The sequence below is a fragment of the Bolinopsis microptera genome, chromosome 10, assembly GCF_026151205.1.
Source record: "Bolinopsis microptera isolate Bmic1 chromosome 10, MBARI_Bmic_1.0, whole genome shotgun sequence".
In the NCBI taxonomy this organism is placed as follows: domain Eukaryota; kingdom Metazoa; phylum Ctenophora; class Tentaculata; order Lobata; family Bolinopsidae; genus Bolinopsis; species Bolinopsis microptera.
In genome coordinates this window covers 16,141,090-16,163,241 of record NC_087081.1, presented here as the reverse complement: position 1 = coordinate 16,163,241, position 22,152 = coordinate 16,141,090, and the positions used below count along the sequence as shown (strand labels likewise).

At 37.3% G+C, this 22,152-nt stretch overlaps 2 protein-coding genes across 2 annotated transcripts in view; both read right to left on the bottom strand.

The window, feature by feature from the left end:
• Positions 1-4,858, bottom strand: part of LOC134821775 (transmembrane protein 87A-like) — a 56,397-nt gene extending 51,539 nt beyond the window's left edge. Inside the window, exon 1 of the mRNA XM_063832541.1 lies at positions 4,843-4,858. The gene's annotated coding sequence lies outside the window, so the exon portion shown is untranslated. The remainder of the gene's footprint in view (positions 1-4,842) is intronic.
• LOC134821774 (RNA polymerase-associated protein CTR9 homolog) overlaps positions 890-22,152 on the bottom strand; it is a 33,897-nt gene continuing 12,634 nt past the window's right edge. The window contains exons 10-19 of the mRNA XM_063832539.1: positions 6,017-6,157; positions 5,515-5,657; positions 4,947-5,081; positions 4,442-4,623; positions 4,114-4,182; positions 3,616-3,734; positions 3,121-3,314; positions 2,764-2,939; positions 2,517-2,567; positions 890-2,240 (exon numbers count right to left, since the gene is read on the bottom strand). Coding sequence (XP_063688609.1) covers positions 1,540-2,240; positions 2,517-2,567; positions 2,764-2,939; positions 3,121-3,314; positions 3,616-3,734; positions 4,114-4,182; positions 4,442-4,623; positions 4,947-5,081; positions 5,515-5,657; positions 6,017-6,157 — 1,911 coding nt within the window. The 3' untranslated portion in view covers positions 890-1,539. The remainder of the gene's footprint in view (positions 2,241-2,516; positions 2,568-2,763; positions 2,940-3,120; positions 3,315-3,615; positions 3,735-4,113; positions 4,183-4,441; positions 4,624-4,946; positions 5,082-5,514; positions 5,658-6,016; positions 6,158-22,152) is intronic.

Below are 22,152 nucleotides of genomic sequence, written 5' to 3'. Positions count from 1 at the left end.
AGGGTCACCTGTAATACTTATCTTTTTGAGGACTTTGAATATGACGAAAAACCGATCTGCAATCCAGGTTAGGGCTATAAATCTTTTCTGTAATTTTGAGAAATTCTAAGATACAGTTTATTAGAGTATTGCCAATACTTCCCATGTGACATCAGCTGGCAATCAAAGGAAGTGTTCGTTTTCAACTACTTCCACAACTACAATTAAATATATTTATTGAGGATGTTACAGAAGGAATATATATTAAATGTAGTTTGAGGAGTCCTCACTCGACTCACGTCCGACAATGGCGTTTCTCTTGTCGCTAGTACAATGGAGGCTGTGTAGTGAGGGAAGATTTTTGTGGCCAGTGAATTCGTTTTGAAAACAGGCCTATACAAGATGTCAGTACCAGCTAAAGCCACAAGCACGCACGTACTTACGTACTTTTTAATAGCTGAACATACAGAGAGACGCGCGAAACGGATTTTGAATTTCAAATTTTATCAAAATAAATACATGGCGCGCCACAATAACACAACCTTTTAGAAGCGACCGGCTGAACTATCAGCACTTCTTGGCTTTTGTGAGCCTTGGCAACCGTAATTCTATGAATCTAAGCAATCAGATCTACAGATGCGATGTAGAACAAATAAAGCAGTTACCACTTACCACACAGGAATTGCATAGCCCTACTGCAATGTAATCATTTATGGTGATCGTGTTTAAAATAACGTTATTGTTATGCTCCGAAAGATTAGCCAGACATTTTTTTAAAACCCAAAAATTGCAACGAAGAAAATGAAAATGAAATATGAATGACCATCTTTTTAACTTAGCTGGCAAAATGTAAGAAAGCCGAAACAATTTTTGGTAACAGTGGAACACTAAGTCAGTAAATGGGAATTAATTTGATTTAAAATAAGATATAATTTTCAGTTAAACATGTTTGATTTGTGGCAAAAGCTGAAGGTCGGTCAATAAGATAATATTACTAGTGATTATGATTAAAAAAACATCAACAGTTATTCTTATAAATTTGCCACAAACATTATAAACCATTTGTCATCATGCTTCAAAAATGTCCATATTAAATCGTTATAAAATGTTAATATGTCACATGTAATATGTCACAGGTAATATGTCACATGTAATATGTCACATGTAATATGTCACATGTAATATGTCACATGTGATATGTCACATGTAATATGTCACATGTAATATGTCACATGTAATATGTCACATGTAATATGTCACATGTAATATGTCACATGTAATATTTCACATGTAATATGTCACATGTAATATGTCACATGTAATATGTCACAGGTAATATGTCACATGTAAAATGTCACATGTAATATGTCACATGTAATATGTCACATGTGATATGTCACATGTAATATGTCACATGTAATATGTCACATGTAATATGTCACATGTGATATGTCACATGTAATATGTCACATGTAATATGTCACATGTAATATGTCACATGTGATATGTCACATGTAATATGTCACATGTAATATGTCACATGTAATATGTCACATGATTCTATGAACTAGAATCCGAGGAGAGGCTATCAACAACTTTCTTAGAGCGTTTCTTATCTTTCTTGGATTTCGATGACTTGCTTTTGTCAGATTTTTTGTTTTTGTCGGACTTCTTCTTCTTTGATCTATGTTTCTTCTTTGCATCCTCGGAGTCGCTGTCACTACTTAAGCTGAGTGCTGAGGAAGAGTCTTTTCTTTTCTTCTTTCGGGCCTTCGATCGAGCATCACTCTCACTATCAGACATTTTTGAAGATTTTTTCTTTGATTTCTTATCTTCCGAAGTTTTGCTTTTCTTTTTCGATTTTCGTTTCTCTACCAACGCTTCATCATCCGAATTAGAGCTTAAATCTGAAGAATCAAACTTTTTCTTCTTCTTTGAGTCTGATTTCTTCTTTTCGTCGCCTTTTCTTCGTTTTTCTGACTTTGATTTCCGCCCCGGATTATCTGAGTCGTCGGAAGAAACTTTCTTCTTCTCCGAACTTTTCTCATCTTCCTCCTCTTCATCATCAGACGGCTTTTCTTCGAATACAGTTTCAGAAACTGGCATGTTGGTTTCTTCTTCCGCTGGTTGACTTTCCATTGTTTCTGTTTCCAAACCTTGACTTTCCATTGTTTCTGTTTCTAAACCTTGACTTTCCATTGTTTCTGTTTCTAAACCTTGGCTTTCCATTGTTTCTGTTTCCAGACCTTCGCCTCCTAAATCTGCAGAAATACAGCTCAGATATCAGATAAAACGTACTATAACGTATTATTATATGTTGAGATAAGGCCAACAATTTGATTATGTCGAATAATTCATTTGATCTGACTTACAACTTGCTTTCTTATTTGGTGTTTTTAGTTAGAAGTTTGCTTTCAACGTTTTGACTGCTACGTATGTTGAGCGGTTAAAAGTTAACTTACTTTTAATATACTAATTACTAAAACTATAATATACAAAGTTTATTCTGGATAATTGAAATAAGTGAACATTCTAACCTTTATCATTTTCGCTGTCTGAATCATCAATAATTGGGTTCTTATTCACAGCTGAGGAAAAAGTGAGAATTATTTTATTTATTTGGTTTGTCTTATCCGCTTGGCAGGTATCAAAAAGAGATATGTAAATGATTTTAACTAACTTACTGGAAACACAACTTGTTTTGCATGATTTATTAGTTTATATGCATTTGTATTGACCTCACTATGAATTTAACAACACTAAGCAACAAACAAACAAAAATACCTTTTACAACGGTAGTTTCCGCAGGAGGAGCGTCATCTTCACTGATATCACTAATCTTAGTCAAGCTCGTCTCCTTCTTCTCCTCCTCTTCCTCATCCTTTCCAATCTCGTCACGTACATCTGAGTCATCTTCCGAATCAGAGAAGCGCTTGCGTTTACGGGTCTTTGCTGCTTTCCTGGTTGTCAAACGTTACTCATCAAATCTTTGTAGACGTCAATGCAATTTTTACTCACAACTTGAAAATAAAGGTTCAAACAATCCTGATTGAATAAGGAAATCAATACTTTTTTCCCTTGAAATGAAGATTATTTCCTCACATAATCATCACGTTTTTTTTTCCTTAAATATCAACTCACTTCCTAGGGCTCTCGTCTAAATCGCTACTATCACTGTCCAGTAGTCCCGTGCTGATTGGAGCTGCCTTGACCGGTGACTGGTTCTCCACAGCAACCGGTTCTGCATCGTCACCATCCTCACCTCCGTCAGAATCTGAGGAGATAAACGCCTTGCTCGTGTATTTACCGGACTTTTCTTCTTTCTCGTGTTGTTGCTGAAGTATTATTGCAATATCGTGATCATCCGTGTTATATAATTAAGTAATTATCAGTTCCAACTTGGGGGGGGGGGGGGGGGGGGGGGGGGTGGGAGGGTGGGGTGGGGGTTCTTGAAACATATTATAATTTATAAGTGGTACGTATGTTTGTAGTATCAGAGTTAATTGCATTCAGTTAAGGATGATGCAGATGGGGTAAAGAGATGATGAATTTAGGAATTTGATCAAATTATAACGTTTTTGATAATATCTGATTAGCTGAGGTTATGAATTCATATAAGATATATTATGTACTCACTCTCTTTCGTTCCCTCTCCTTTCTAGCTTTCTTCTTATCTGCTCGAGCCTGCTTCTTCTTCTCTTTTTTCTCTGCCTTATCTTTCTTTTTCTTTTCTTTCTCTTCCTCATTCAGCCCATCTAAGGTAAATTATTCAGTTTATTCTAAATACTAATACCATTAGTCATTACAAATTACAAACCAGTGAATATAACAACGCTGAATCAACAAAAAAGTATTCGACAATGCACGGCTGCGCTCTTTTTGTAATTAAATTTAAAATGGCAACTACCAAGAGGTTGATTTCGGAGAGGATCATCCCAAAATTAAATTATCAATGAAATGAATGTAATATTCCACGTCTCTGGCTAGTACAGTAAAACTCAAACTTAGTGGAAAAAAACAACCGCAGTAAATCGAGATGTACAGTAAATCGGGGCGCAGTAAATCGGGGTTTTACTGTACATTTCTCAAAAGATCGCGTGATAAACTATTAACTATAACAGGTGATAGACTAACCATCCTTATCTGGATCTGAAGAAGCTTCTCCGCTGCTGTATAGTGGTTCATCATCCTTCTTCCTTCGTCCTGAGATATAAGACACCGTTACAATGTATTATATAACGACAACATTTATTGCTGCATACTTCCGATTTCTGGCTACATAATACGTGTATATTCTGAAATTTTCAAGGGGGGGGGGGGGGGGGGGGGGGGGTTCCTGAACATTTGGACGTTCTACGGAAACGTGGTGTTCAAAAATTGGGAAAATGCAACAATATTTAAAGCTAATACACCCAATACAGTAACACGTGCAATCGTAGCATAAAAAAGGATTAATATTTACCTTTAGGAGCTCGTGGTGGTTCAGGTTCGTCAGCAAACATAAGAATGTTCTTGGCTTTTTCACGGAATTCTTCACGCTGTACCAACATTGCTTTGTGCTTATCCTCTTTTTCTTTTTCCAGGCGTTCCCGCACTTCTCTTTTCTTGTTCTCGCTCTCCTGCTTTGCCTTGTCCTGTTGCATTCTGCAATTGTGATCACATCGTTATTAATTGGGACACCCTTTTATAGCTAGTAATGTGACGTAAATAAATAAACTTAATCCGAGACACTATTAACAAAACAGATTTGACATTAAGCTATTTAATCATATAATATGGTAGAAAGAAAACTCCATTTAAGGATATGAGGAGATTTAGGACTCCTCAATAACTACATTAAATACATTCCTTCTGTATCATCCTCAATAAATGTAATAGATTTGTACTAGTGTTCAAGTAATTATATGATACTGGTAATTTGTACAAAAAACTATTTGACATTAAGCTATTTAATTATATGATATTACCTGATAGCTCGCTGTTCGTCGTCAAGTTTACGTGCACGTGCCACGTGGTACTGCGCCTGGGACAGCAGATCAGTACACTGCCGCGCTTCCGCCCCGGCATGGTTCATGTCGTACTTCTGTCTTTCTGTTGCTTTACTATAATTAAAATGATTTTTAAAGCAAAGATCTGGTATTTTGTTTGGGTAGTACAGTAATACCGCGATTTACCGCGGAGTTTGGGAGAAAGGAAAAAGCCGCGGTAAAACGGGATTTGCGGTGAATCGGGGTTTACGGTAAATCGGTGTTTGCGGTAAATCGGGTTTTTACTGTAGTACTTGTTGAATATAGAGGTCCTTATCGTTCTATATGCAAAACGAAAAAACATCTCAACTTTATGACAATGTTTCCCAAGAAGTATGCTAAAAGTCCCCCAATTAAAGTACCTAAAGTTCCCAATTACCTGAGCATGGTGAAGAAGCGCTGCGCAAGCTCCAAACACGTGGGGAGCACGTAGGCCCCACGCCTCACACATGCTCCCCACGTGTTCCCCACGTGCTCCCCACGTGTTCCCCACGTGTTCCCCATTTACCTGAGCATAGTGAAGAAGCGCTGCGCAAGCTCCAAATTCCTCACGGCACTCACTACATCCTCCAGCCCGCTCTTTTCGTCACGAAGTGTATTTGTAGCGAGATGACGTAACACGTACGACAAGTTGAACAGTATTAAATTATCCTGGGGAAGTTGTACAGGTGTACTGTGTAGTGTAATGTTGTAATGATATGAGAAGATAATGATATATATGATAAGGATTGTATGAAGGTTCATGTAGTCTGATTAATTAATCTGAATCATGTGTCACGTGTCAAAATCATATCCAGGCTATGTATGATAAAAAGTGGCAGCCCACGATAAAAATATCCTCCTTTATTTTCCTTATAAAATAACATCCCAAAAATCTAGTTTTCCAACCTGGCAGATTACATTTTTTATTTGTTATTACAAATATTTTCAATTTTTAATAAAAATAAATAAATAAATTTCTAAAAAATGTTAAATAAAATATTAAAATACAAAAATAAGAGTTGTCAAACCTGAGGAGCCATATGGCGGGCTTGAAGAAGAATGCGCCGAGTCTCCTCCAACTTGCCACACACAAAGTGAGCACGAGCCAGGTACAACAGGATCTCCACGTTCTGGTAGCTGTAGAACTTCTTTAGACAGTTTTCGTACATCTGGGGTGTAATTTCAGTTAAATACTATATTTCCAATTGTTATCAGTAAAAACAGGACTAAATCAAGAAAATCTCCGAATTCTAGCCGTGTTTTACTTACTAAATAGAATAATATATACTTTTAACCATCAAAACTCAGATTTTTATTTGATATTTTGTAGGAAGGAGGATTCACTTTATTGTAGATACTATTATTGAAGTAATGGGGGTTGAATTAGAATATAGGATATATCAGAAATAACCAAAATTTGATCCCTTTAATCATAGGTTTCTCATTTCTCATCATATCTTATTTCAGGTCAGACAATCAACATACAGTCCTCAGACTCAACTACCCCTTACAATAAGCACTATACAGCTGAGCGTGCGTACGATAACGACATCACTACCGTATACGTTCCACAAAGCTCAAATGAAGGGGTTGAAACCTGGATAAAATTTAACTTGGGCAAACTTCACGCTATCTCGAAGATAGTGGTAGTAAACCGTTTAGATGAGTGTCCCGAATGTCAAGCCCAGCTAGATAACGCGCAGGTAACTGTTGTCAGGACAGCAACCGGGAAAGTGACAGAGTGCGGCGTGATAAAGGTAGCAGCGGAAGTCACTGAAGCAGCTCAGACATATACACTGGATTGTGATGGTGTGGTGGGTGATCAGGTGATGGTGACTGGTCAAGCTAAGACTGGGGTGGGACAACATGCGCCCTCCATAGCCGAGATAGAGATCTTTGGGTTTGGAGGTAAAGCTTTGAAATATTTGGTGCATTAACAGCAGAAATCAAGAAAATATAATAACAGTTCAATATTTTTGGTTTCAAATTGATTTTAATTATTTTTAAAATATATGGGGAGATAATTTCAAAATTATGAAATAACACTAAAAAAGACTAGGAAACACTTTGATTTCAGCTTGCCCCGACAACTACCCATTTGTCTATAGAAGTGGAGAATACTGCTGCAAAACGAATAAGCAGAACACAGGATGTGAAACAGGGTGCAGACCGATAATGTTCGAAAGTCGCAACTGTAAAGACAATGCTTTTACTAGATGCCCAATTGGAGGATACAACTGTGTTAACTCTGATTTAGGTTAGTGAGTAGTGAGTAGTGAGTAGTGAGTAGTGAGTAGTGAGTAGTGAGTAGTGAGTAGTGAGTTGTGAGTAGTGAGTAGTGAGTAGTGAGTAGTGAGTAGTGAGTAGTGAGTAGTGAGTAGTGAGTAGTGAGTAGTGAGTAGTGAGTAGTGAATACGAATTTATTCTATGAAAAAGAGCTGTCTAGGATTTTGAAAGGCATCATGTTACCAATAACCAAATGCCATATAAACAATATAGTTTCTCCAAAACCACGTGACAATATAGCATAATATAATGATAGAGACATAGTAACTGTGTAAGGTTTCTAACACATGAGCTAGGGAATAACACTACAAAACCCTCAGTTAGAGCGATATTACCTGGAGAATAACACCAGAAACCCCTCAGTTAGAGCGATATTACCTGGAGAAGTTGTACCCTCCAAAGTAACTCAAGGCAGAACTCTGGATGATAAGGAGGGTAGCTATGCTACTGATCAGAACATCGCCACAATGTCTGCCACTGAAACTAACGATGGAGCAGGCTGGCTAAAACTGGAATTTGATACACCAGTCTTCATCAACAAGGTGGTTATCTATCTTTTAATACTTTCAACACTTCTATATAACAAATAATTTGAGGGCTTATGTCACTGAAGATGACGCCTTGCAACATGTTTGACGATAGCCTGTAGATTGATAGTTTGATCTCAGTATTTACAACAATTCATCTAGTTTGATTGATTCAAAAGGAAACAAATTCCTCAGGTGGTTATCTACTATCAGTTCTACAAGGACTGGTTTCCTTCAAACTGTGGACAGAGCGAGGAACAGTTCAGAGAAGACTGTGTGGATCCTCATAACAATGTGGATGTGTCAGTTGGGATAGAGGATAGTGTCACACTGTGCGGACTGCTAAAGCTCAGCTATAAACTGAGGCAGACAGATCAGATCTACACTATTGTCTGCAATATGTTTGGAGATGTTGTGATGTTGACGAAGGCTAAGGGAGTTATCTCGGTATCTGAAGTGGTTGTCGTTACAGCCAAAGGTACATAGGCTTCTTAATTTATAATATTGTGTGATGTTTTGATCTTGGTTTAAACGATAAATTTGTTTATAAATGGATTATATTATATATCATTATAATCATACTTCTAAAAGATTTCTGTAACATGATATTTCATTTAAACCGACTAAATCGTTCCAGATTGTTGGCAGCCTGATCTAGGTAAGGTTCCAGAATCTTCGATAATAGCTGAGAAACCAAGAATCAATGATGATGACTGTATTGCGTGGTGTGAGAAAGAACAGAATTGCCAGGCAGTAGTGACTGGTCCTGCTAACATGTCCACTAGAAAATGTTACATGGTGAACACTGTTAGTGTCACGGAGCATGGTGGCTGGTATACCGCTTTCAGGTCCTGTTTCTTTGTCAGTGAGTACTATGCTATTTTTATTTGATTTAGAGGATTCTATACCCTTTGGATTTGTAGTTGTAGCTTTCGACTAGCGGGTTTCTAGTTTGTTATATTTGATAAATAAATTTTACAATTTTTGTATAATTGTAAAATAAGGATATATTTTCAGAAAAACCTTTCTTTATTATATTATCGTAACAATTGATGTTCGGTTGAAGATTTAGCTAACTGTATTTATTAACAGAACCATGTGAAGCTGGAACATACATGACTGGTGAAATGTCACAATGTACACCTTGCCCTGATAACAGTTACAGTTATGAAGGAGCATCTTCATGTATACCATGTGCTGAAGGAACATCAGTTAACGAAGATAACACTTTCTGCGGTAAGATGGTTCTTATATTTCTTCTCACTTCAATATTGTAGACCGATTATTTTGACACTTAGCTGGCTTAAAAACATGTGCCCAGATTGCGAAACAAAAATTGTTATTAGTTTACCAAGTGGTTGCTGTTAAATCCTTTTAAGACAAGAGATAAAGATGTTAAACAATCATTTAATTAATACCATTGTTAATTTCATTAGATTGGTTAGAAATCAAGAAAGGAACAACTTATAATTTTGATTTGGAAGCAACACCTCTGCAAATAAAAACGAACATTGCTAAAGGAAGTAACAAATGGCTCGCCGTGTTCCTGCAAAATGAGGACGGAGCTCAACGGAGTGTTCGAGTGCTCTTCTCAAATCCGATTAAATACTTGATAGGTTCTTGTGGAGATGCAACAATATTTCCAGTTGAGCTTCCTACAGAGCAAGAGAAAATATGGACAATCACACGAACAGAAAAAGGGGTGAAATATGAGTGCAACGGGTTGGAAGTTTTAGATTACGATATATCTGAGTGCCCCTTGTGGAACTCCACATGGAAAAATGGGAGGTCTTTATGGGAAGGAAACATAGTGGCTATTATAGCGCGTTATTCGTTGGATACCTCCGATTACTTTCGTCCAAAATCTGGTATGTTGTCAATGTTGTGCGTTTTCAAACTTGCGCTTTTGGTATTACTAATTATACTAATTATACTAATTATACAGGGTGGGCCAAAAGTCAGTACCCATACGTTGGCCTTTATAGCTCAGTCACCGAGTGCCCAATTTAAATACTTCTTTCTGGTATGACTTAGTACCACCACTGGTTCGAGGAATTTGTCAACTCGAAAAATATTCGCGTTCATTTTTTTCAAATGGAGGTTCATTTTCACATTTATTTGATAGTTTGGATAGTCGGATCAAGCTAAATGATATTGAATTGTGTTTGGCCATTCGAATTACGTTTGTCCTGAAAGAATTAGAACTGTAGCTTCTCAGATGACCGAGATATGAAGCATAACGAGTTTATTCATTACGTGTGATCAGGTGATTGGTTTACCTAATCACGTGATAAGGTGCCCCCCCTTAACTACCCTGTTAAACATTATGGGAATTGTTAAGGGTGCCTAATTAAGGTGTCGTGTCACGGTGTCACATAATCACCCAGTCAATATTGTTAACGAGATACAGAAAATGCTTGATAACTTCGTCATTTCTAATCCGTTTTGCCTCATGTTTTCAGATCATATGCAACATTTGATAATCTACCGTTTCTGAAAAAATTAGGCGTTCAGCATGTTCAGAGAAAACAATATAGGGGTTTTAATATTGAATGGGCGTGGTCTAAAATATTCGAATTTTCAAATTTTGACGACGGAATCCTCGAACCAGTAAGTACAGTATGCCATCTGCAAAACAACAGCTCTCAAATATAAAACACGGCGGAGCTATTAAGGCCAACGTATGGGTACTGACTTTTGGCCCACCCTGTACTAATTATACTAATTATACTAATTATACTAATTATACAATAATTTTGAACCAGATTCTGTGGTATTGAAAAGGGTTTACTTGACTTGTTTTACTGTTTAACAATTAACACACAATTAATCTCCTATAGGTTGGATACCTGTTCGACGCACAAACCTCCAAGACCTAACCTGGACTCAGACCCCTTTACAAATAAGACTCAATAATGTTGCTGATGAAGTAAAGACAATCCTGGAATTACATTTCAGCAATGATAAGAACGAGTTGACCGGACACCTCAGATTGGAAGGTCTTTACTCCACGGAGGTAGATTACCAACTGAAATATTGTCATAGTGACAAAGTGGAGAATCTACCATTCGATGGCACCAAAAGTGAAAGCGATATCTGCACCTTTACTCGAACTGAAGCAGGAGTATTGATACAATGCATGAACCTTGAAATCCTGAACTATGTGTTTTCTGATGAAAGCTGCACCTCTAACGAGTGGGAGAAATACTGGGTCAGTAATGGGGAAGCAACCAAACTGAGTGTGGCTGAATCAGATACCTTATCTGGTTTCTACAGAGTAAAACCTGGTAGGTTAGACGCAATGAACAACATCAACTCAAGTTACAATGTTGTATTTATTGTATTCAAACCATTTTTCAGTATGTTATATTTGACTTATAAATTTATCCAACAGTAACGATTACTGTTACATTACGCTTAAATTTTTATTTTACTGCAATTTCAGTAAAAGAAAACATTTTAGATATGCGAATCATAAATAATATTCCAATCTGGATTTTACATTTCATTAAAACTCATGATTTTTATTCGTATCGTAACCGAACAATCCTGTTCAGTGGTTTGCAGCGGAGGATATTATAAAACTGACGATGGTAAATGCACTCCATGTTCTGTAAACACCTACGTTACTAAAAGTAGTGCAGCTGTGGTATGTTCTGAATGCAAAGCTGGCACTGTTTCCAACAAAGATAAATCAGGCTGTGGTATGTAATACTTTCTTGAATTTTAGAAGAAATGAAAAAGTTGTTTGATGCTAATTACAATCACTCAGTCGAATGAGATGACACTTAAAATTTAGAGCAAGACAACATTATTAATATGTTGCATAATGTATACCTACGCATTACCATAATAATAAAAATAGCATTAACAAATTCCTTAAGATCCTTGCGGAGTAGGGACATACCGTAGTGATAATATGACGGAATGTTCAATATGTTCACCTGGTAACAAACCAAATGAACTGCAATCTGCTTGTGTGCCAGGTATGTAACTTAGGTTAAAGAGCGATTTTCATTTATTTCATTAAAATGCAGTTTTTTTGCAGATGTAAACTTCTTCTGGCCACTTGATAGTGTATGTAATTGAAAATAGCAGGGAAAATGTTGCAAACGATGTTCTGATATGTTGTGATAATAACACTACGTTAGTGTGCCTTAACAAAGCTTCAGTGCATTCCGCCTAAGTTCCACTGCCCAGCCATAAACGAACAGTTAACACCAATCGATTAACTAATTAGATAATAAAGTAATTAATACTTAGCAATTAATTTAAATATTCCCCCCCAGAAACATGCACTTCACTTCCTGATATTGAAGTCCTGTCCACCTCGACTAAGTTCCCTGTAGAGTATGGTAAAGTGGTCACAGTGACCTGTGGAGACGCGCACTATGTCGAGGGAGATGAAGTGATCACGTGTATAAAGGGAACAGAGTATAACACACAGCCTAAATGCCTTGAACGTGAGTAGACTTTTCAGTTTTAAGTGGCAGGAATAACAATACTTCTTTATAAGATAGTCACGTTATGTTAATTGCATTGCTACAGTTGGACAAGTGCAGGTTGTGCCCTTAGTGAAATGATTTGTAAGGCAGATTTACAGATTACCATCGAATTAATATTATCAAGGAAGGTTTTTCAATATCATCATCATTGATTACTTACAAACTGTATAGTTGTGGATATTTACTTAATCACCACCGCATTGCTTTAAATCCTTGATTTAATACAATTAATCCTTGATTTAATACAATTAATCCTTGATTTAATACAATTAATCCTTGATTTAATACAATTAAGGACCAGTACAACTCTTTTTAACATCACAGACAAGTGTACGGGATTACCTCCAGACATAACATTCCTCAAGACAAGCCAACAATTCCCTGTAACTCACGGTGACGTGGTCACTGTTACTTGTCATCATCCTGATTCTATTGTTGAACAGAAGGGCAGCGATATGATCACGTGTCAAAGGGATGTTTCGTACACTTTCGAGGAGAAACCACTTTGTTTCGAACCAGGTTGGAACTACAATTTGTGGTTTTAAGCTTTATGTACCCTTGTGTGTTTTACTCTTTAAGTTCCCTGCCTTCTGGAATGTTAACAGTGATCGGATGACCATGAAGATAGAGTTTTGGGTGGGAGATAATAATTCATCATTGATTAAGGATTATTAACATAAACATAAAAGATTTTTTGGGGAAATGATAACTTTTAGAAATTGTATACCTTCTTGACAGAGCAGTTAAATCACCTTTTCACCCAGATACTTGTACGGGTATCCCAGCTGACAACCACATAACAACCACATAACAACCACATAACAACCACATAACAACCACATAACAACCACATAACAACCACATAACAACCAGATAACAACCAGATAACAACCAGATAACAACCACATAACAACCACATAACAACCACATAACAACCACATAACAACCACATAACAACAACATAACAACCACATAACAACCGCATAACAACCACATAACAACCACATAACAACCACATAACAACCACATAACACCTCCTCACACAGATACTTGTACGGATATCCCAGCTGACAAGAACCTGTGGACTGACACTGAGTTCCCGGTTAGAAGAGGGGGTGAAGTATACGTGAACTGTAAACCTGGTCACACTCTCACTTCAGGAAGCTTAATGTTGACTTGTCTTACTTTTAACAAGTTCATTAATAAAAGTGAACCTGTCTGTACTATAGGTGAGAACTTAAAGCTTAATGTTGACTTGTGTTACTTTTAACAAGTTTACTAATGAAAGTGAACCTGTCTGTACTGTAGGTGAGAACTTAGAGCTTAATGTTGACTTGTCTTACTTTTAACAAGTTCACTAATGAAAGTGAACCTGTCTGTACAGTAGGTGAGAACTTAAAGCTTAATGTTGACTTGTCTTACTTTTAACAAGTTCACTAATGAAAGTGAACCTGTCTGTACAGTAGGTGAGAACTTAAAGCTTAATGTTGACTTGTCTTACTTTTAACAAGTTCACTAATAAAAGTGAACCTGTCTGTGCTGTAGGTGAGAACTTAAAGCTTAATGTTGACTTGTGTTACTTTTAACAAGTTCACTAATAAAAGTGAACCTGTCTGTGCTGTAGGTGAGAACTTAAAGCTTAATGTTGACTTGTGTTACTTTTAACAAGTTCACTAATAAAAGTGAACCTGTCTGTACTATAGGTGAGAACTTTTTCTCAGGATCTTTAAAATGAGTTCATAGAAAAGATTAATTTTAACTAGGTATTAATCAATAAATGTATCAATCTATCAACTGTACAATTGCTCCCTGCTCGAGCATTGATTCAAGATAAGTGATTGTTTCGACAGTTCGATTTTTATCATCACTTTAGAGAGAGCGACATGCAATACCACAACCATGGAAGAGGCCTTGATAACACGAAGGCTTTAGTAGTGTTCACAACCACATAACAACCACATAACAACAACATAACATCCTCTACCCATCAGATACTTGTACAAGTCTACCTAGTGATATACTAGACATACAGACAAGTGCTCCTCTTCCTGTCAACTATGGAGATACAGTTACAATAAACTGCATCCCAAAATACACCCTCATTGGAGACAATGTGCTGACTTGTGTCAAGGGTTCTAAATTCCAGTATGACCAAACACCGCAGTGTATTGTAGGTTAGTGAATATTGGCGTGATATTATTAGTGCCCCCCCCCCTCCCCCCGCAGTGTATTGTAGGTTAGTGAATATTGGCGTGATATTTTTAGTGCTTTAATAAACATTTGACAGTGTAAAAATATAACTAGTGGTATTTAAATCACTATATTTTATTTTAAACAGGACGTTTTTATTAATATTTATAAATAATTCACGATCATGTATTCTAACGCTCAACAACATTCCAGACAAATGTGTGTCCATGCCGGACATTCCGAATATCCGGACAGAGATAGCATTCCCGGTGGTGGTAGGAACCAGGCTTGACATCAGCTGCATTCCAGGGCACCGGCTCGTGGGCAGCAGTGTTATTACTTGTATTAAAGATAAAACCTTTGTTATTGAGGAAACTCCTACGTGTGAGATAGGTACGATTTCAGCTTCTTATCAAGATGATACAAGCTTCTTTTTAGTTTTAAACAGTTCGTTGCCACCTTCGTCATTGGAAAATTCTGCATCGAGATAAATAAAATTTGATTGTCAAACACAGATTCAGTAGTAAATTCACAGATTTGAGAGTGTATTAATTAACTAAAACGTTCAGACACGTGTACTGACATGCTACTTGAGGACGACTTAGAAACCTACACAAAATACCCTGTTAAATACGGTACCCCCGTCACAGTGTTCTGCAAAGGGGGCCTTCAACTTAAGGGCAATCAGGCGAGTCTTTTATTTATGAAGGAGTAAGTTTACTGAACTTGTACTTGTCAGATTTGTGAAACCGACTTTTTGATTGATGATGGCAATGAGGTAATAATTAGCAAAACCTGCTAACTAACACTGCACTTCTACAGGTTATAACTTGTGATAAAGATATAACTTACAGCTACATATCCCGACCACTATGTGTTGATCCAAGTTAGTTTTATAATTTATAATTTATGTTATATAATTTATGTTAATCATTATTGCATTTTTCTCTCAGATTTCCTCTGAAATAAAAATACGCTTCAAGAGTTTTAAGTAACCAACTAACATTATAACATCAACCTTTAGGCTTTGTGCAAGTGTACCAGAAACATTGTTTTGTGGTTTGACGTTCTATGTTTCTGTACTTAAGACGTTGAGTATTATAATCCTGTTCAGTTTTAACTATTGTACTCTCGTTTCACACAGTGTAGCTAGTGTTCAGTTCAATGTTAACATTTCCAATGTAAAGACTTTCAAAATACCTTAACTTCAGATATATCAAAAACTCAAACTCTCAAACAAGAAGAGTTAAGAAAACATTTTGATGCTGTCACAAGTCAGCTTCATAATTTGTTACAGTGAGATTTACCGCTAGATCTACCAGTGCAGTTCTCGAAGGTTCTGTATTAATGCTTTTCAAACAAAGTTACAACGAATTCTTCATTTAGTGCATCCCGGGTTTGGACAGGATATGCCCGTTTAAAATATTTCCATCACGTTATATAATAATAATAATAATAATAACGCTTTATTTGTATACCGCTTAGGCCGTATAAGCGACCAAAGTCCAAAAAATGGAGTTGATACTGGCCAACAAAGCGGTGCAGATAAATTTACCTTAGTAGTCCCGTTTCTAATCAAAAATTCAAATTTATAAATTGTAGATTGATCTTAAAGTCCTGCGTCCATGACTACTGAATCACCAAAAATACTGTTCGCACATACAGGATAGGCTTGATGAAATAGATGGGTCTTGAGAGCCTTCTTGAAAACATCTAGTCGAGAGATGGAGCGTAGTGAGTAGGGAAGTGTATTCCAGATTTTAGGAGCAGTGTGGGAGAAAGCACCAGCTGTAGCCCTCAGCCTTGATAAAGGAGGGCGTTCCAGTAGGAAGAAGTCATGGTCCATTCTGACATGATGTTTACTAGTGTCCCTAATTTTGACCATTGTCCTTAGATAATCAGGAGCACAATCGTTTAGGCACTTGAAAACCAGTAACGCTATCTTGAATTTGATTCGCATTGCTACAGGTAAGAAGTGTAATTCAATCATATAGGGTGTGATGGGCTCCTGTCTCAACTTCCCGTGAAGTCCGAATATGAATCTCACAGCAGTATTCTGCACTTTTTGAAGTTTCTGGAGAAGTCTTTCAGAAAGGGCACCATAAGTAGCATTTCCATTGTCCAGAATGGAATGAATTGAAGCGTGTACCATTTGGATTTTGAGCTCCTTACTCAGTTTGGAACCTATTCTGCCAAGATTTCGCTGATTTACATAGCAAACTCTGACAACGTTGTTGATCTGTGCCTCTAAATTGAGATGGTTGTCAAAAATGAATCCCAGATTCTTTGCTGACTTGGTAGGTTTAATGGAGCATATGCTGTCAAGATTGAATTCAACTTGTTTTGGGGCTTTGGAGTTTGTAGAGATCTCGATTATCTCACTTTTATTGTCGTTGAGTTTCAGGTAGTTCTCACTCATCCATGATTTGATGTGCTCGAAACATTCTTTCAATTTGCTCTTCATAGATTCAATGGCCATGTCTTTTTTAGGATCAAATGAGAAGTATATCTGAGTATCATCAGCATATAGATGGATTTGGAGACCATGCATACTTGCAATATCTTGTAGCTGTTTAGTGTAAAGGATGAAAAATATAGGACCAAGAATTGAGCCCTGAGGAACTCCAATCTCGAGGTCACAGAGAGAGGAATATTCACCCTTAACACCAACGATAAAGGATCGATTTGACAGGTAGCTTGCAACCCATTGAAGAATAATACCACTAAATCCATAGCTATGTTCGAGTCGTCTCAAAAGTCTTTTGTGATTGATGGTATCAAATGCAGCTGACAAGTCAAGAAGAAGAAGAACAGTATGACTCTTCTTGTCAACTTGGAGGAGAATATCATTATGTACCTTGAGCACTGCAGTTTCACAGCTCATGTTTTTCCGGTAACCTGATTGATTTGCTGCGAAAAGATTGTTCTTATTTAGGTACTCGGAAAACTGTGAGTGGTCACACTTTTCTATAACCTTGGAAATAAAACTGAGGTTACTCACAGGTCTATAGCTTTTCAAGTCGTCTGCATCTAGAGAGGCTTTCTTTAGGACTGGTCGTACTATAGCAGACTTCAGAGCATGTGGAAAATAGCCCTCTTGGAGGGATAGGTTAACTATGAGGGTGATATGAGGGAGCAATTCATCGAGACAGTGCTTGAGGAGCCATGTTGGAAGAGGATCGAGTTCACACGACTTATTATTCATCGTCTTAGTAATCAGGGAAAGAACCTCTGATCGAGTAACTAATCTGAAAGCTGTAGCAGAGCATGGTAGAGAACTATGTGTATCATTAGGCATCTCTAACTCTTTTACACAAGGTTTGTCTTCAGATTGACTATCAGCACTGGACAGGTTTTCCTCTGAGATAGACCCATAAATCTTCTTTACTTTATCGTCAAAGTAGTTTTTGAGACTTTCTGCAACTGCTTGATGCGTAGGCCCAGAAGGGGACTTCCGAGAAAGATCTTTATCCAGAAGGTTATTTATAATTCTGTATGTAGCTTTTGGATCTCCTTTAGCATCTGTAAGTCGTTTCTCATAATAGCGATTTCGTTCTCTAGAGATGATTAAGGTAGTATCTACACAAGCTTCCCTGTAGATTTCTCTATAATCTTGAGCATCAGCCATACCTTTATGCTTCTTCCAGAGTCTTTCAGCAGCTCTGCGCTTTTTACGGGCATCATTGCAGTTTTCATTCCACCAGTCACTACGACCAGGTATAAAATAGATGTTCTTAGCTGGTGCATGCTTATTAAGAACTGAGGATATAACAGAATCGTATTTGTCGACTGCGTCATCTAAACTAGTTAGCTGGGATGGAGATGGCATGTTGAGTACAATGTCAGCTTTGAAAGCATCAATATCAATTTTGCTAAACTCACGAACTGTTTTTTTGTTCCTTACTTGGCTGCTTTGATGACACATCAATCTCGGGTGCACTAAACTTAACCAGGAAGTGATCTGACGTTGTGCCCGTGTCTTCCACAATTTCAAGCTCTGTGATGTTTAAGTTGTCAGCCGGTGATTCCAATGTTAGCACTAGCCACTAGGTCCAGTGTGCCGCCAGAGATGTGTGTTGGTGAGGAAACATGCTGCTTCAAGCCTTTTGAATGACAGAGTGCCATGAATTGTTTAGCCCAATAGTCTGGATCCTCTACATGAAAGTTGAAATCCCCTGCTAATATAGGAATACCAGATTTAGTTATCAAGGTATCCATGTAATCAGAAAACTGTTCAAGAAACAATTTTTTTCGGGTTTCTTGATATTTCTTATGAGAAGAAACTTGAGTTGATCGATAAAGGACACAAAATCTGATCAAGTGAGATTTTGCTCTGAAGACAGTTTCCAAAACCTCAAAGGAACTAAACTTCACACTGTTTCTTGTCAGGGAGACAACCTTTGGGTCATAGATGAAGGCAACACCGCCACCCCTGGCCCTCCCACGTCTTGGAGCACTAATAATATCATATTTGTGGTCTTTCACCTCAGCGATTTTGGCCTTATCATCAACTCTCAGCCAAGTCTCTGTCAGGAAGCATATATCCACGTTCTCTTCTCTCAGTAGCTCTAGTACAGATACCGTTTTGTTGCAAATGGATCTTGCATTAAAGGTTGCCATTTTCAGAGCATGGGGTGGACTGTGATGGTGTCCTGGTGTCACATCATGTTTTTTGAGTCATATTCTGTATTCATCATTAGCCTCTGTATCTCTCTGGCAATGGTTGGACACTTCATTGATGCTGCATTATGGGACTTGTGCTGTGCTTTATCACTGGGATTCTTCGAGTTTTTGCACCTGGCACAGCACTTTGCTTCACTTTTGGACTTGTTATTGCAATCTTTAGACAGGTGGTTTCCTGAGCAGCGGAAGCAAGTTGGATCATCAACCTTGGTAGGACAGTTTGTAGAAGTGTGACCAATTCCTTGACAATGGTAACAAGAAACAACATGAACTCGATCGGACACAGGATGGCAGGTATCTCCAAAATAAAGAGCTCTTCCTTGGTCATTCATGATGCAAGATCGGATAGCAGGAGAGACTTTAAGTGCAAATGTGAAATACTTGCTATTTTCAGTAAAACGTGACATGTACACAACCTCCAATTTGTGACGGGGGATGCAACGTCAATTAATGTCAATTAATGTCAATTAATGTGAATTAATGTCAATTAATGTCAATTAATGTCAATTAATGTCAATGTCAGTTTTGCAAAATTTTGGAATACTGACATTAATTGACACGATATTTTTCGACCAGAGATTATGTAGTTCTACCATATTTTTAGCACTTTAGAACGTTTATATCATCAATTTATTCACTACTATCACATATGGAAATGTGAAATGTGAAAAAATTCAGATCATTAAACAATAAAGCTAAAATAATACGGTTTTCCGAAATTTAATTTTCTTAAAGGATGAGGGGACCTTAGAATTTACTTCCAAATATTCGCGTTTAAGTCCTGTGAAAGTGTGTAGAATCAAAAAATACGCCGGACTGTGAAATCGATAATTCGTGCAATATCACGCCGCGCTCCTATTGGCTGATAGCAATTTTGGGCTGTGACGTCACTTATGTGTTAAGACCAACGTGCGCGCGCACTCTTTGCTCGTGTCAACATTTTGTCCTGTTCTGTTTTAATTACGTCGTGTTACCTTTGGCGTTTGCGAGAGCGGTATCTTTGGTTGCACTGAATTAGTCTAAGTTACGAATAATTCTCTTTAATAATAATAGTTAAATGTAACTCAGAAAGGCTTTCTTGTAGTTGTAGTAGGTATTTCTATTTATAAATAGCTAAGATAAGTAGCATCCGCTAACTAAACCACAAACTGCTATTTTGTTTTGACTTGTTTGAAACCCGATATGGACACAATTAAAAAGAATGTATGATGTAGTAGAAGACATTTTACTAGCTGGCCCTTGGCGCCTCTAGTCCTATCTGAGTACGCACGTGCGGTTTGACACTGCGCGTGTACCGGCCTTTAGTTGTAAACTCATTTATAATTTACCGTTTTAGTTTGCTGTGACTTGAGTGTAAAGCGTAACGAATGTGGATGTGTTCGTCTGCTATGCTTGGTATAATATTGCTTGGTGTAATAGTTGCAAATCTTGCTTACGTTAGAAGTAGTGTCACATAGTGAGTTAGAACTTAAAAGCTTGGTGCTTGGTGCTTGTCCAACTGGAATGAAGAAATGCATTTCATACCTACCCGGTCCATTTTTATTAGGACCGTGTTGTGTTGATATGACATGTTGATATATCAACTGTGGTACGAAACAGGGAGTTGCTAGGTGTTACGTTGGGAGCTATAAATATACATAATTTACATGCCTTTCTGTGTGACTTCAATCTTATTCCAGGTGTATCTCGGCTCATGGTTATCGTAGGGTGATAATTCTTTTTTCAACCGGTCATAAAAAGTCTCCTCTCCATTGGTTATAGGCTCGTTAGTATCGTAAATTGTTAATTTATTCTTAATTAGTAATTTAGTCGGCCCGCACGCTCATTTTACCTGTATTTCTATATGCGCGGATCAGAGCAACTCACATAATTGACGTCACAGGTTCAAATTGTTTTGGCTGGATATCTCGGCGCGCGAATGAAATACAACTTTGCGGATTTCACTAAAGTGGTTTATACGATTAATGTAATAAAAGGATTTGCACGAGAAAAAAACTTTTTCTAAGGTCCCCTCATCCTTTAAATGGGCGTGGCCATCCAAGGGCATAGTTCTCAACATCATCAGAACTTAAAACCCACATTAAACGAAATGCCTTCATGACATTTATATTTGAATAACGAATCTTAAACAGCTAGCATTACTCCTTCATACTAAAAAAGCCGATTCTAGATATTTTACCTGTATAAGAAACCAATAAAATATGGGCGTGGCCGGTGGGGACCGAAGATGGAAGAGTTTGAAGCTGAAATTTTTGTTGGTGGTCTTTGAACCTAAGGATCAACAGATAAGAACATACTCATAATTATTCAAGGACATTTTGTTTTTTTGAACCGGTCTAACTTACATAGACGTGAATATCTTGAATATTTATCGAATAATGATAATCTCAAATTTCAAGACAAATGAATGTCAATTAATGTCAATTAATGTCAATTAATGTCAATTAATGTCAATTAATGTCAATTAATGTCAATTAATGTCAATGTCAGTTTGGGGTTTTTATGGAATACTGACATTAATTGACGTTGCATCCCCCCCTTTGTGACCAGCATCCACAAGCTTGCGTACTCCGTCATTTTTGGCCAAGATGGACGGTTTCAGTAGCGATCTGCACTTATCTCTTAGTTTATCATCATCGTCTGCTGTAAGTCTGCGGAAGGCATCGTCCCTATGGACGTTCTCTATTGTTAACTTTGGATACATCTTCTTTGCTTCACGCAAAGTATATCCCTTTGAAGAATCTTCATCAATCAACTGAGTAGCATTTTGCCTTGCCTCTGAATCAGGAAAACCAATAGCGATAGAGTTATTGGATTTGTTAACCTTTACAAAGTCCGTTTGTACTGATGACAATTTCTCACATACATATATTACATAATTCTCAATAAATGTATTTAATTTTAGTTGTGAAATTAGTTAAAAATTAGTAAAATTAGCTCTAAGAACCACCTTTCATAATATATATAGACTAT